We start from the raw sequence: 12,317 nt of genomic DNA, 5'->3' as shown, positions 1-12,317 counted from the left end.
GTTCTCTTTAGGGACCCCCATTTTGAACTCCTGGCTGTGGAGATGTTGAAGGCGCGGTGAGCCATAGGACCCAGGAGATCAGCTAAGGGGCTAGCCTTCTGTATCGCCCCCCCCTTGGCCTCTCATCTCTGAAAACGGGCCACCCCCTACTACTACACTCCTTCTGCCTCCAGGGTCCCCAACCCCCACCCCCACCCTAGGGTTACAGTGGGTGGGCATGGCAGCCCAGCCGAGGCCTGGGGCCTTGAAGATTGGGATGGGCTGGTGCTCTGGCCGGCGGGTCTGTTCCCCACCGGTCCCCCTGTCCACCTCCCATTCGGTGCCACTCTCGGTGAAAGAAGATCCTCCCCCCTAATCCCCGCGGCCCACCCTCCACAGAAAACCCCAAAGGTCTCGACCCCTCTTACAGCCCGGCACCCTGCTGAACTTTCTCCCCAGACTCCACGATCCTTCGCAGCCGTTTGACCCCACTGCACGTTAACTATGCCGAGCCACAACCCTGGGGACCGCCGGGCGCTAATCACATCCGTCTGTCCCTGCGCAGCTTCCCTCGGGCCCCGGTCCTAGAGGCCGGGAGCCCGGCGGGTCGTCGGCCGGGCTGGAGGGGGCTGCCAGCGCCTCGGTTTGCGGCCGGAGCGGAGCGGAGACTGCCCGCCGGGCGGCTACCGCGCGCTGTCGCCTGGTGCGCGCTCGGCCCGGGCGTCCCCGGCGGGAGGAAGCCACCTGGCGCCCCCGCTGCGACCGCCGGGCACCGGAGCCCCCGGAGCGGAGCGCGCGGGGGCGGGGCCTCCGGGGTGAGATGGGGCGCCCGCGGGAGGCGGGCTGAGGATTGGGGTCCGCCCGCGCCGCCGCCGCCCCTGCGCACCCTCTCCTGGCGGCGCTGCCCCGCGGGAAGGCGGTGGTGAAAAGGAGTTAAGGTCAAGACGGAACACAAAGTCAGCAGGTCACCTGGCAGGTTCTGAGCGAATTATGCAACGAAAGCAGGGAATGTTTGATGCTCCCCTCCCCCACCCCACTCCCCAGCACCACCCCCACCCCCCTTTTTTCCCTAGCTCTTAAGCTCCTGGAAGCCGGTTCCAGTTTAAGGGTTGGGCAGGGATCGACAAAGCTGCTCCTCTGATGTGGTTACGACTTTGCTGAACTCCTCAAGGGCGACTCTCCCTCCCTATCATTCTCTAAGGAATGGGAGCATTTCCACTAAGAACGAGAAGATGAAGGGAGCAGGGGGGTGGGGGTGGGGAGCGAGATTGCAGGCTTGATCCAAAAGCAACGCTGAGAACTAACTTACAGTTTCCATAAGGCGCCCGGCAGAGGCAGAGAGGTTTCGGTAAAAATAGAAATGACTGAAACTTAATTTCCACACCATTCAGCTTTTCTTTTAATCTCCCTAAGCCCCAGGACTATGTGATGAACCGGGATTTAAGGAGTTAAAGGCAGGCCAACGCTGGCTGTTTTTCATGCCAACGTTGGTGACATTTGGACTATTCTGTTAACTAGGTATATGCAATTCACAGAATTTCACGGTAAATTCCCCAGACCAAATATTTGGCTGAACAAATAAACAACATTATCCATTCCTGAAAATAAGCCAGTAGAAGAAGGAGGGGGAGGGGAGAGAGTGGTTGCTAGAAAGTGACCTGAGTTGGCCGCCACCCGGCTCAAGACTGGACCCTGCTGTGCTAGATTTTCGGGTTCCCTTTCAATGGTACAGACATTTCAGAGAATTGGTGGAAATCAAGGAAAACAGAAAGAGGCACCCCCCCAAGGCCAATAGTGGAATTCTCTTAAATGATATATTGGCATTCTATAGCATTCATCAAATGGGGCAGTGGTCTTGGGGTGCTGGGGTGACCCGGCAAGGAACCCTCTTTGCAGGGAGTTCTGGAGAACTGGAGTCTTGCTGCCTCAGGCCGGTGCTGATCTCCTCTCTCCACCTGCGCTCTCAGGGGAGCTGGGGTTTTGGCAAACTCCCCACATCTATTTTTATTGGTTTCCACTAAGCTGCTCCTTTAGAGGATTGTAGGACTTCGGTAATTAAAAACAAAAATGAATGTTGCTTCACCCACTCCTTCCCCACCCCACCCCTAGCAGCACATGCAAGAATGTGTATACCTAAATGCAGGGTGTGCGCATACATCTCACACAGAAAAACAAATGCCAGGAAATGTATACTGGGCCCACACACCACCACTATCCCCACCCCTCAGCTCTACACCTTCACAATGGATAATAAAAACGCTCCTATCCTGTCCCCCCCCCCAACAGACTAGGTAGAGACACTGCTTTTGCCAGCAATTTATCTAAGCCTCCAGAGAGAGGGGCGTGTGACAGGAATGCCCCCCCTCCCACCAAAAAAAAAAAAAAGAAAAGAAATGAGCCTGAGCAAGCTAAGATCCCAGGGCTTAATTAGGTTGCTGGTGGAAGATAAGGCAAGGTCCCTCCTCTGGTCCTTTCCACCCCTGTATTCATTCCTGAAAGTCATTTCTCTGCCTTGCTGTCAGCCCTTAGCTGAGGGAGACACCCAAGCACATTAGCATCAGCCTGTTTCCCTTTGGGAAAAAGTGGAGCTTTCTTCTTGAAGTAACTCTGACCCTGCATATCAGGTCCACCACATATATCACTCTGCTTAGCTTTAGGGAGCCGGGGCAGTGCAACAGAGTTGAGAAGAGTTGTTATTTGACTCAAGAGTCTACAATGGAACCTTTTTATAGAACCTGCTTAGGAAAGTCTTAACGCCTCTGCAGTCAACCCCATTGCTACCCCACACCCACAGCCGGGCCACTGTTTGAATTTTAAACCTAGTCAAAGCGTTCAGGTGCAGAACAGTGAGCAGGGGCAGAAGTCAAGATAAGCTAGAGAAGAAAGATAATGACCACCATAGTTCCTGAAGCTCTTACGCGTAAACCCCATCGATCAAACCATTCAACTCTTTTTTTACACATGAGTATGTGAGAGTATGGATTCGTTTCAGTTTAAAATACAGCATTGGTGCCAGTGACCACTGAGCCCTCTTGGGGCATCAGAAAGGCCTAGTGGGGAGCGTTTCCCTGCGTTGGGCTATTTCTCCTTCACACTTGGCTCTTACATACCTCTAACAGGTGAGCAAAAACAAACGCTGCATGAGGAGCCCCAAACTGAGTCTTTAATCTCACCTCTGCCTTTCATCCACTGTTTCTCCAAGGCATGTGTCATCCAGATGGGAGAGGCTGCTGCGTCCTTGTTAACATTAAATAGAAATGGAAAACAATTCATGCCTGGCAATTACCATCTCTCTGCCATCAGTTTATTTCCTGTACCATCAACATAACCACCTCCAGGTACCACCCTCTGACTTCCCGCCAGCCCTCCACTCCACCTCAACATAAGCTCATCTCATTCAAAAGGGATGAGACAGAAGGAAAAGAGAAAGGACCGAAGGGAGGAAGAACATAGTTTACTTTTAAAATAATGACTCATTTTATTTTTTTCTTTTAATACGTAGTTATAAATATATTTTGTCAAAATATATGATCAATATGGTCAAAACATTTGCACGTAAAGTCATAAATAAGGTCAAGGTGAATGTTTAGGTTTGTTTTTTCTTTTTTTTTTTTTTAAGATAAAAGTCCAGCTATAAAGAAGCAGTCTATGTAGTGTGTGGGTCAGTGGATGGGAACGTGTGTGTACGTGTGTGTCCGAAAGGACGGCCTGATCTCAGCGGCACCCACATCCCTCAACCACCATCTCCTGGTAGTTCTTCAGGACCACCTTGTCATACTCATCCAGGTAAAGCATGGAGATGGCACTCAATTCGGTGGGCACACAACAGGCTTTGGGGATACTGGAATTGACAGAGTTGACCAGCGTCTGCACAATGGCGTGGTTGGTGGAGTTGAGGTGGTCAGCCAGTGGAAAGGGGCAGTCCCCGTGGCAGTAGAAGGCTTGGTAGCCTGGTGGGGCCACAATCCAATCATTCCAGCCCACATCACTGAAGTCCACATAGAGCGAGTGCCGTCTGCAGTTCTTGTTCTTCTTCCGAGCCCGCTGTGGGTGATGCTTAGGGCTCCGTTTGGCCCTCCGACGACGGGTCAAGGCATGGCCCTGGCCATCATGGCCAAAGGTGACTAAGAGGGGCCGGAGTTGGGCCCAGTCCCCACTCCCTTGAGGTAACGATCGGCTAATCCTGACATGCTGGCCCTGGTGGGTCCGTGTCTGATGGAGGTGAGTCACCTCAATGGCCAGCCCATAGTTTGGCTGCTTCTCCTGGGTCCATCGAAGGACTGCAGGGCTCACATCGAACGTTTCCCACCGTGTCACGTTGTGGTGGACCAGTCTCGTGTCCAGTAGTCGTGTGATGAGGTGCCCAGGCACCACTTCTGCCGGGGGCTTCATAACCTCATAAATGTTTACACGATGGAAGCCCCGCTCCCAGTCAGGGCCCTGGTCCACCTGCTCTCGGAAGAGCCGCAGCTCCGCGGAGGAGATCACCTCGTTCTCTGGGATGCTGCTGAGGTTAAAGAGAAAACGAAAAGCAGAGTTTCCGCTGGTCCCTGGGATGTTCTCCAGATGTTCTAGACACAGTTAGGGATGGGAGGGAAAGAGAAGAAGAAAGAGAGGAACAAAACCACATGAACTCTTGCTCCACAAGTAGCCGAAAGTTGAATGACGGAATGGTAAATTCTGCTTAGCTATTGGATGTCTCATTTGGGGGGGGGGGGGCATTACGATACCTCTTGATTGGAGGGAGCAGTGCACAAAGCACCAAGACTGCAGCCAGCACCAGAGACAGAGTATCTCCCAAGTTCCTTTATGTCTAATAATTTCCATGTGTCAAGTGCCCCCCCCCATCATCAGACTCCCCTTTAAGAAACCTCTTGGCTCTGTGTACACAGTTTTCTTTACAAGTGGCTGTAAAGAAAGAGAGGCCGACAGAGTGGAGGCAAGAGGAAACAGGCACACCACCACCCTTCTCCCTCTTCTTCCACTTTGGAGTGTGTTACTAAACATTTCCCCAGCGATCTTGGAAACACAGAGCATGCCTTGTTGATCATGTTACAGAGGGGAAAATAAATTCCAACACAGTAATGATGCTGGTGGATTAATAACTCAGATTTACTTTGGAAATGAAACATCCGCTAGGAAACATTCAGATCGGATTACAAGGCCCCTATTGAATAAACCTGACAAACACACAGCTGTAACATTAAATTCAGGTGCTTAAAAAAAAAAACAAATATCACCACCACCACCAACAAAAAACAAAACCTGGCAGAAAAGGCTTTGATGTAGCAAAAACTCTGGGACTAACCCCTGTCTGAGTGTTGCCATTCCTCTTCCTCTGGGCCCCTCCCCCTTTGTCTCCAAATTAAAAAAAAAAATGAAAAAGTTCAGCTGCAGTGCTAGAAATTCATCTAGGAGAGTTCTGTTCTCCAGCCTTCTGGATCGGGACTTTGAGGTAAAAGGACCGCTCCTTTCCAGGGCCTCCACTGGCCCTTGAACCCCCACCCCCACTAGCCCCCACCCGCCTAGGACCTGGGGGACCCTGGGCAGGGACTGACCTTCGTGGTGAAAGCTCCTCACGGTGTTGGCCCGACTGGCGGGGCGCTCCGGGTACTCCAGCCCCAGGTGGTGGATCTGCTCCTCCTCCTCCTCCTCCCCAGACTGAAGCCGGTAAAGAGCCCGCATGTAATCCGGGATGACGGCGCTCTTGCTCGGCTGCGGCCGGCGGCGCAGCCCGAACATCTGCAGAAGCGTCGCCTCGAAGTCCCGCAGGAGCTCATGGCTCTGCCCTGAGCGGCGTCCTCCCGCGTGGCCCTGAATCTCGGCGACTTTTTTCTTCCCCGTCTCAGGTATCAAACTAGCATGGCTCGCGCCTCCTAGCAGGACTTGGCATAATAAAACGACCATCAGCATTCGGTTACCAGGAATCATGGTGTCTCTGGGGAGGCGGGGAGGGGGGGAAGGTTAAAGAATAAACACCAATAAATAGAGAGAAACCAAGATGTCGCTGCATATGCACAGAGGTCTGGAACTGGAGGGTCAAGATGTAAAACAGGTCGGAAAGATCAAGTTTGCGTCTTCTCCCTCACCTCCACTCCCACCCCCACCTCCCTTACCACCAGCTGCAGCCATGCACGGCCTGAAAGTAGGAATTGCCCTGTAATTACTTGGTCTAACTTGTTTACAGTCAAATAACCCCAAATCAGATAGCCTCCATCCTGTTAATCTTTTTTTGTCCCAACTGCTATCTGAGCCATGATCTCAGCTTGGCTTCTCCAAGGATAAACAGTTAACATTGAGGGGGTAAGAAAAAAGGGGGTGGGTGGGGGAAGGGAGAATTAAAATGCTGTCGCGCTCTCCATTTCAGACCTTCAGCTTCTCCCCCCTCTTCCTCCACCGCCCCCCTTCTTTCTCCGCCCTCCTAACCCAACTTCCACAACTTCCAGCTGGTTTGAAGAGGAAGGGGAGGCAGGAGAAGCAGAGACAGGGCGTTCTAGGAGTGGCAGGGTCCCGAGAACCAGGAGGTGGTTAAGGGGAAGCCCGGGTGACTTGATGATAGGTTTGACTGAGACCGAGCAGTCTGAAGTGAAGTGCCCAACAAAAAAGAGCGTCCGATTGTGCCCACCCTGGCACTGGGGAGATGAGGGGCGATTCAGAAAGGTTCTGTAAGCGACCTCGGTGAGTTTCACCGAATGCCTGAGAATATTTGCGCCAGGGGCGCTGCCCAGGCAAATGGGGCGATGGAGTCCACTAGGTACCACCCCTGGCGGCCCCGATGCCATCCATCTCTAGCTCCATCGCTCCTTGCCTTCTCGCAACGAACCGGACCGGAGAGGACTAGAGCAGTGAGCAGCGCTTAAAAGGAACGGGTGCGCTCGTGCGCACCCAGCGCAGGCCGAGGAGGGAGCGACAGGGCAGCCACGCAGAGGGGAGCCGGCTTTCGGGAAGGAAGGTTCGACCAGAGGGACCGACGGCGAGCAGGAGCGGGTAGAGCAGAGTGAATTCCCAGGAGGGGGTAAGGAAGAGGTGTCTACTCACTGACAGAAAACAAGGCATGTAATAACAGTCCATGATTCTTGACAGCCAATCTTGAACAAACTTGCTGGAAAGGCTCAGATGAGCTGCGTCAGTGTGTTGCTCCCGATAGCACTACGGAATGGCTCCTAAAATGAATATTTGAATATACTGAGACTCGGGCGCAGACAGGCTCTGTTTTTCTTCCAGCCCACTCCGAGTCACGTGAGCGCAGAGGCCCCACCCCGCGCCCGGAGGAGCCCCGCCCTCCCCGCTGCGGGCGGCGAAAGGGCCCGCGCGTCCTTCCCCACTCGGTCCCCGCCCCCTCTTGGCCCGGCCAACCTCCGCGCCCGCCGCCGGAGCCTCCCCGGTCCGAGAGGAACTCCCGGCGGCGGCGCTCAGAGGAGCCCTCGGCCGCTCCCCCAGCGCCAGCGCGCCCCTCGGGCCGCGGGCGCCCCAGATGCAGCGTGCGGAAGTGCAGGTCTTCGCCTTTGCCCGCCGCGCCCCGCGCACCCGGCCGTGCCCGCGGGACTGTGACCCAAAGCCCGAACGGGGCGCCGGGATCTGTGCCTCCCAACACGAGCCTGATTGTGGAGTCCTGCTGGTCCGAACACTCACCCCCAAGAGGCCCTGGGAAAGGAAAGCTCCACACACGCACACTGCCATCCCGCCACTTCCTCCCGAGGGTCTCCGCCAGGCCAATTTTTGCTCCCAGCGACAGTCAGTCACCCCCGGGGAGGGTTCAGACGAGCACAGCCGGCGCTTTGGTTCCCAGCCCCAAACTGCTGACCCTGTCACACCCCGGAGGGGGGCAGGGGCAGGGGGCCATTAGATCGGGAGAGCGGAGAAGGAGGGGCCTCGAGGCTATTTTCTCCGGTTATTTTGCGAGTGGGTCCCCTGTGCCCCTGGGGACACCGCGCACCCCCCCCCGCCCCCACCACAGCGAACTCCCAAAGAAACTGGGCGGCGGAGCGGTTCCCAGGAGCAGGGTCGGAGGCCGGGGCTCCAGTCTCAGGGCGGATTCAAAAAGAGGCGTCACCGCCGACCGCGCGCATCACATTTTTCAGGTCCCACTGTCGCTGGGGTTTTTGCATTGCTCGATCCGGCGCGGAAAGGAGATCCCACCTCGTTCCCAGCAGTCTAGAAAGCCGTGGACCGCTTTCGGCCAGCACTCGACCCCGGCGTCGGCCTCTCTCTTTCTCTCTCTCTCTCTGGCTTGGCTGGGTTTTTAAACCAGCACTCCTCCCCCCCACCACTTCCTTCCCCGCGCCCCCTTCCTCCTTTGCACCAGCTGCAGAGTCGCAGCAAATACTCTTCCAAGAACGTTACCAACCCGCAGGCTGAAGGGATCGCTGGGCTGTGCTCGCTCCCACCGAAACTGCTGCACGCGTGCGTGAGTCGCTGGGCGCACGCAGTTCCAAAACGCTCGCTGGGCGCAGCTCTGCTGTCACAGACGGCATGCGCGCCGGGGCGCTGGAGGGCCAGGGTCCTGAGGATTCGAGCTCAGACGTTCCGACCCAAACAGAGTAACCCTTCCGGGCCCAGCCTCCCAGTGCTGCAGCTGCATTCAGTGCCTCATTTGGGCCAGCGCTCTGGCTAGCCGCTTCCTTCTCCACAGGCATATTTTCCCGGGGGGTACGCGGGGGGAGTGTGGAGGAGGGGACAGGACATGTCGCGGGGAGCTCGCGCCGCGAAGCCTTTGGGGAAGTAGGGAAAGGGCTGGCGCTGCTCTGCGCTCGGCGGAGGCTGCAGCTCTCCTCGCGGGCGGGGGCCGGAGACCACGGCGCGCGACTGTATGCGTCGCGCGCCTGGCGCACCGCTCTGGAGTGCCCTTGGGCTTTCCAGTCCCCGCGCCACCGCTGGGGCTTACTTCGAAAAGGCTCTGGAAGGCAATTTTGGGAGGGGAGGGGATGTCTCCCTTTAAAAGCCCCCTGGGGGTGGGGCGGGGGGGGGGAGCTGCAGAAATGGAAAAAGCAGAGAGAGGGGGACAGGTTCCTGAGGGGCTCCACGGACAATAGAAGGGGCGGGGAGCCCAGGAACCCAAGAAGGCTCAGGGCCTCGGAATCCCCCAGGGCGGCGTCCCCTGGAGCGCGCAGGCTACAATCCAGAACATGTGGAAAAAAGAGGGGCGACGTTTCCATTTCAGAATTAGCAGGATCTGTCTCTAATTGCCTTTTAGAAAACATAAATCTTTTGGTGTGAAAAGATAAAGGCTGAAAAGACAAAGTTCCGTCGGAATCATTGGGGGTGGGGGCAGAGAAGGGGAGCCTCCTGGCAGTTGTCCTTCCCCTCCTAGTTTGAATCTTGAACGTGTTCAAAGGTAGCCTCACTTTACCAAAATGTGACTTTGAGAGTGTTAAACTCCCCCAAGCCTTCGGCCCCCAAACTGAGTCCCTAGCAAACACTCCGCGAAAGCAATGCCAGGCGTCCAAGGCCACGCGCCCAACTCCGGGGAGGAGTAGTCAGCCAGCCCCGCGAGTCCCAGGACCTTTTCCAAACCGAAGGCCAAAGAGCGTCGCCCCAGCGGCTGCCCCATAGGACACAAAACAGGGAAAGCCGCTTCGCCATACTTCCTAGCAGTCCGAGCCATCGCCCGCATAACCCCGACTCTCTAACTCCATGGAAGGGGGCCTCCTGCTTGGTCGCAAGTCCACAAAAAAAAAAAAAACTCGTGGCGCTGGCGCGTCCTACAAGGATCGTTCGCACGCTCTCCAGGGCGCCTTGCCCACAAGGGCCCCGGGTGAGCTGACATCCCCGGGAAACAGTCCCTCGGGCGGCGCGCACGCTTGGAAGGGCAGAAGGGCCGGGCTTCCCTGGGCAGAACAGAACAGCTCTGGCGAAGCGGCGTCTCTCCGTCTTACCTCCCCTCTTCTTTAGAAAGCAGCCTAGGCGCCCTCTTTCCCCGACCCTCCCGTCGGGGATCACAGACCCTTGGCCACCCATCAGCGGGTTCCACTCATGACCCGACTGTGCACCCCGCGCCACCAAGAGCTGCTCTTCCCTTCCGTCCTGCCCCTAGGCGCCCGTCGGAGAAGGCGGCCTGGGTAGAGGTTGTTTCTCACAGCACCAGCATCCCCAACGCCGGCACCACCGTGGAAGGAAGGAGGCCACCTTTCGCCTCGCCCGCCCCCGAAGATGCTCTGGGGCCCCCCCCTCTGCCCAGCGCTCCTCGCCCGCAGCCTGGCTCACCATAGGTCCGCGCTGTAGCGGGCTCGCCAGCAGCAGCTCCGGGGGACCTCTGAAGGGCTGCAGTGAACCTGGACGAGGACAGGGGACTGGGGCGCTGCAGGCTCGAGATGGCTCGGACAGGAAGCCCATCAAGGAGAGAGGCGAGATACTCAGCCCCGAGCTGTCGCGGCGTCGCGGCGTCTCGGCGTCTCCGTGTCCTGTCCCTCGGCGCGGATGCCAAACTCACCTAGCTTCCGGGCCGGGCTTTGCGCTCCTTCCCTGCCTTCCCGCCCTTCTCCTCTGCCCACTCGCAACTTCTTCCTCCTCTTTCCCTTTCTCTCTGTCTTTTTCTTTCTTTCCTTCCTCCTCCTCTTCCCCAACAGCCCCTCCCTTCTTCCCTCCTCCCTCGCTCGCCTGCCTCCTTTTCTGGGGATGGGAGCCCCGCCCACATCCTCCCATCTAGCAGCCCGGCCTCGCCTTCCAGGCCCTGGTCCCGGAAGCCCGGGCAGCGACTGAGTCCACAGCTGCCGCCAGGGCTGGGACGCTGCTGCCTCCAGCTCCCAGCTCGGGGAAGCGGCCAGGGCTCACCTGGGGACCACGTGCAGAGGTACTAGAAAGCATGCAGCGACTAGTCGCCCTGCCTTCCAAAAATACCCATGGGAGTCTGGGCTCCCCTGAGTTTAGAGTAACTGCCTGCCCAAACTGATGATTAAAACACTGAGTAATCACCATTTACCCCGAGTAATTAGAGATCATGAAACACCTCTAAAATCAGGTTATGGAGAAAGGAGCTGTTGGATTGGTTTAAAGGGTGGCCTTCCATAAATTGTTAAAGGATTTCCAAACGTTGAGAAACAGGCTGTGCACAGAGCCTGTGCCTGAAAGAAGTACCTTTTAGGCTATTAAAAGATGGCGTTCTTCAGAAACATTTTGTGGAAAGCCTAGGTGACAGAGGGCCCTCCAAAGGACAGCCCCAAAGTCACCCATGGAAACTAGCTTCCCCCTCCCCCAAACCTAATCTTTTTGGAGGCAGAAGTGGCCTGGAGACAGACAGGGACCACTTTTTTTTTTAACAGTTAGAGAAGTCTGTGTATATTGTACCTCCGAGGCCCTCTTGAGAGCAGCGGCAGCAGAATGATTGTTGTTGTTGTGATGGGGTTTGGGATTCTTTGTGGTGCTCCTGGAGATCCTTGAAGCCAACAACTACAGAGACGACCAGAAAAGGTGTCCTTGGGTTTGTTCTTTCAGGACGAAGGGGGTTGAGAGGCTTTGCCTAGAAGGCTGTGCTAGTAATCGTATTAGCAAGGAGGTGGAATGTGGTCTTTAAAACCTTCCCAAGCAGGAACTAATTTCACACACCATCTCTGAGAGGGCCACGAGGGCAGTATCAGCAGCAGCTCTCTGTTTGACACACAAGGAAGGAGGAGCACTTGCCCAAAGCCGTGGAGTAAGTCACAGCCTCTGCTGTGGAGTCCAGAGAGAAGGGTGCCCCGTGGAGTCAACAGAGGGTCACAGGCCCGAGCTCCAGGTAACCCGAAGAGTCTCAGAGGACTGAGCGCTTCTTGTCTGGGATCTGTCTTATTATGATAGGTAGCCATTACCCTTCATGGCCTTGGCAAAGCACTCGGATCTTTACCTAAGCAGATACTGGTGCCTGGTAGCTGGTCTAGAGAAACCTCCAATACAGAGGAAAAACAGGAACTACTTCTTGTGTGCGCAGATTACGAAGGGGGAGAGATGCAGCAGTTCAGAGGGGCAACTGCCCGGGCAGGGCCACTGTACGCTGCCATCTTTTCCAGCCTTGGGTCCTGCTTCCTGGGGCCTTGGAAACAAGCTGTTTGTGGCTTTGAGCGAGCATGCCATTGCATTCCTCTGGCCCTCAGTTTTCTCATGAGCAGAATGGGAGAGTCAGGCCCTATCATCTCTATTCTTCCTTACAATTTGCAAACTATTAGTGCACTTTATTGCAATTTTATTAAACATCAGCCTTGTTTCATTTTACATCGTTCCTGAGCCCACCTCCTCTAAGAACCTCTAATTAAACAGGGCAGGGCGATAACTCCACCCCGAAAGGATGACTGACAATCTACCTCCAGCTTCCAACATAATCAACATTACAATTAATTATTAATAACAACAACACAAAATTAAAACAC

At 55.7% G+C, this 12,317-nt stretch overlaps 1 protein-coding gene across 2 annotated transcripts; it reads right to left on the bottom strand.

Moving 5' to 3' along the window:
• Window positions 1–3,570: 3,570 nt before the first annotated feature.
• BMP4 (bone morphogenetic protein 4) lies at window positions 3,571–10,535 on the bottom strand. 2 transcript variants are annotated; one of them, XM_075531389.1, is made up of 4 exons: window positions 10,183–10,535; window positions 7,018–7,142; window positions 5,538–5,917; window positions 3,571–4,550 (listed from the first exon to the last, which is right to left on the bottom strand). In XM_075531389.1, exons 3-4 carry the CDS (start codon window positions 5,908–5,910, stop codon window positions 3,694–3,696), a joined length of 1,230 nt encoding a protein of 409 aa, XP_075387504.1. In that variant the 5' UTR covers window positions 5,911–5,917; window positions 7,018–7,142; window positions 10,183–10,535; the 3' UTR covers window positions 3,571–3,693. The 2 variants fall into 2 exon arrangements, with proteins under 2 accessions (XP_075387504.1, XP_075387505.1); XM_075531390.1 differs by lacking the exon at window positions 10,183–10,535 and adding an exon at window positions 8,327–8,348.
• Between the last annotated feature and the right edge of the window lie 1,782 nt (window positions 10,536–12,317).

Source organism: Tenrec ecaudatus, chromosome 14, assembly GCF_050624435.1.
Source record: "Tenrec ecaudatus isolate mTenEca1 chromosome 14, mTenEca1.hap1, whole genome shotgun sequence".
In the NCBI taxonomy this organism is placed as follows: Eukaryota; Metazoa; Chordata; class Mammalia; order Afrosoricida; family Tenrecidae; genus Tenrec; species Tenrec ecaudatus.
This window is presented reverse-complemented; position numbering and strand designations above follow the sequence as displayed.

What these genes read in the sequence shown, in the direction of transcription:
- BMP4 (XM_075531389.1), bottom strand. Translation starts at nt 5,910, where the DNA reads ATGATTCCTGGTAACCGAATGCTGATGGTCGTTTTATTATGCCAAGTC. An exon ending in GAGGAGCTTTCACCACGAAG is followed by an intron (nt 4,551 to 5,537) that starts GTCAGTCCCTGC and finishes AACTGTGTCTAG; the next exon opens with AACATCTGGAGAACATCCCA.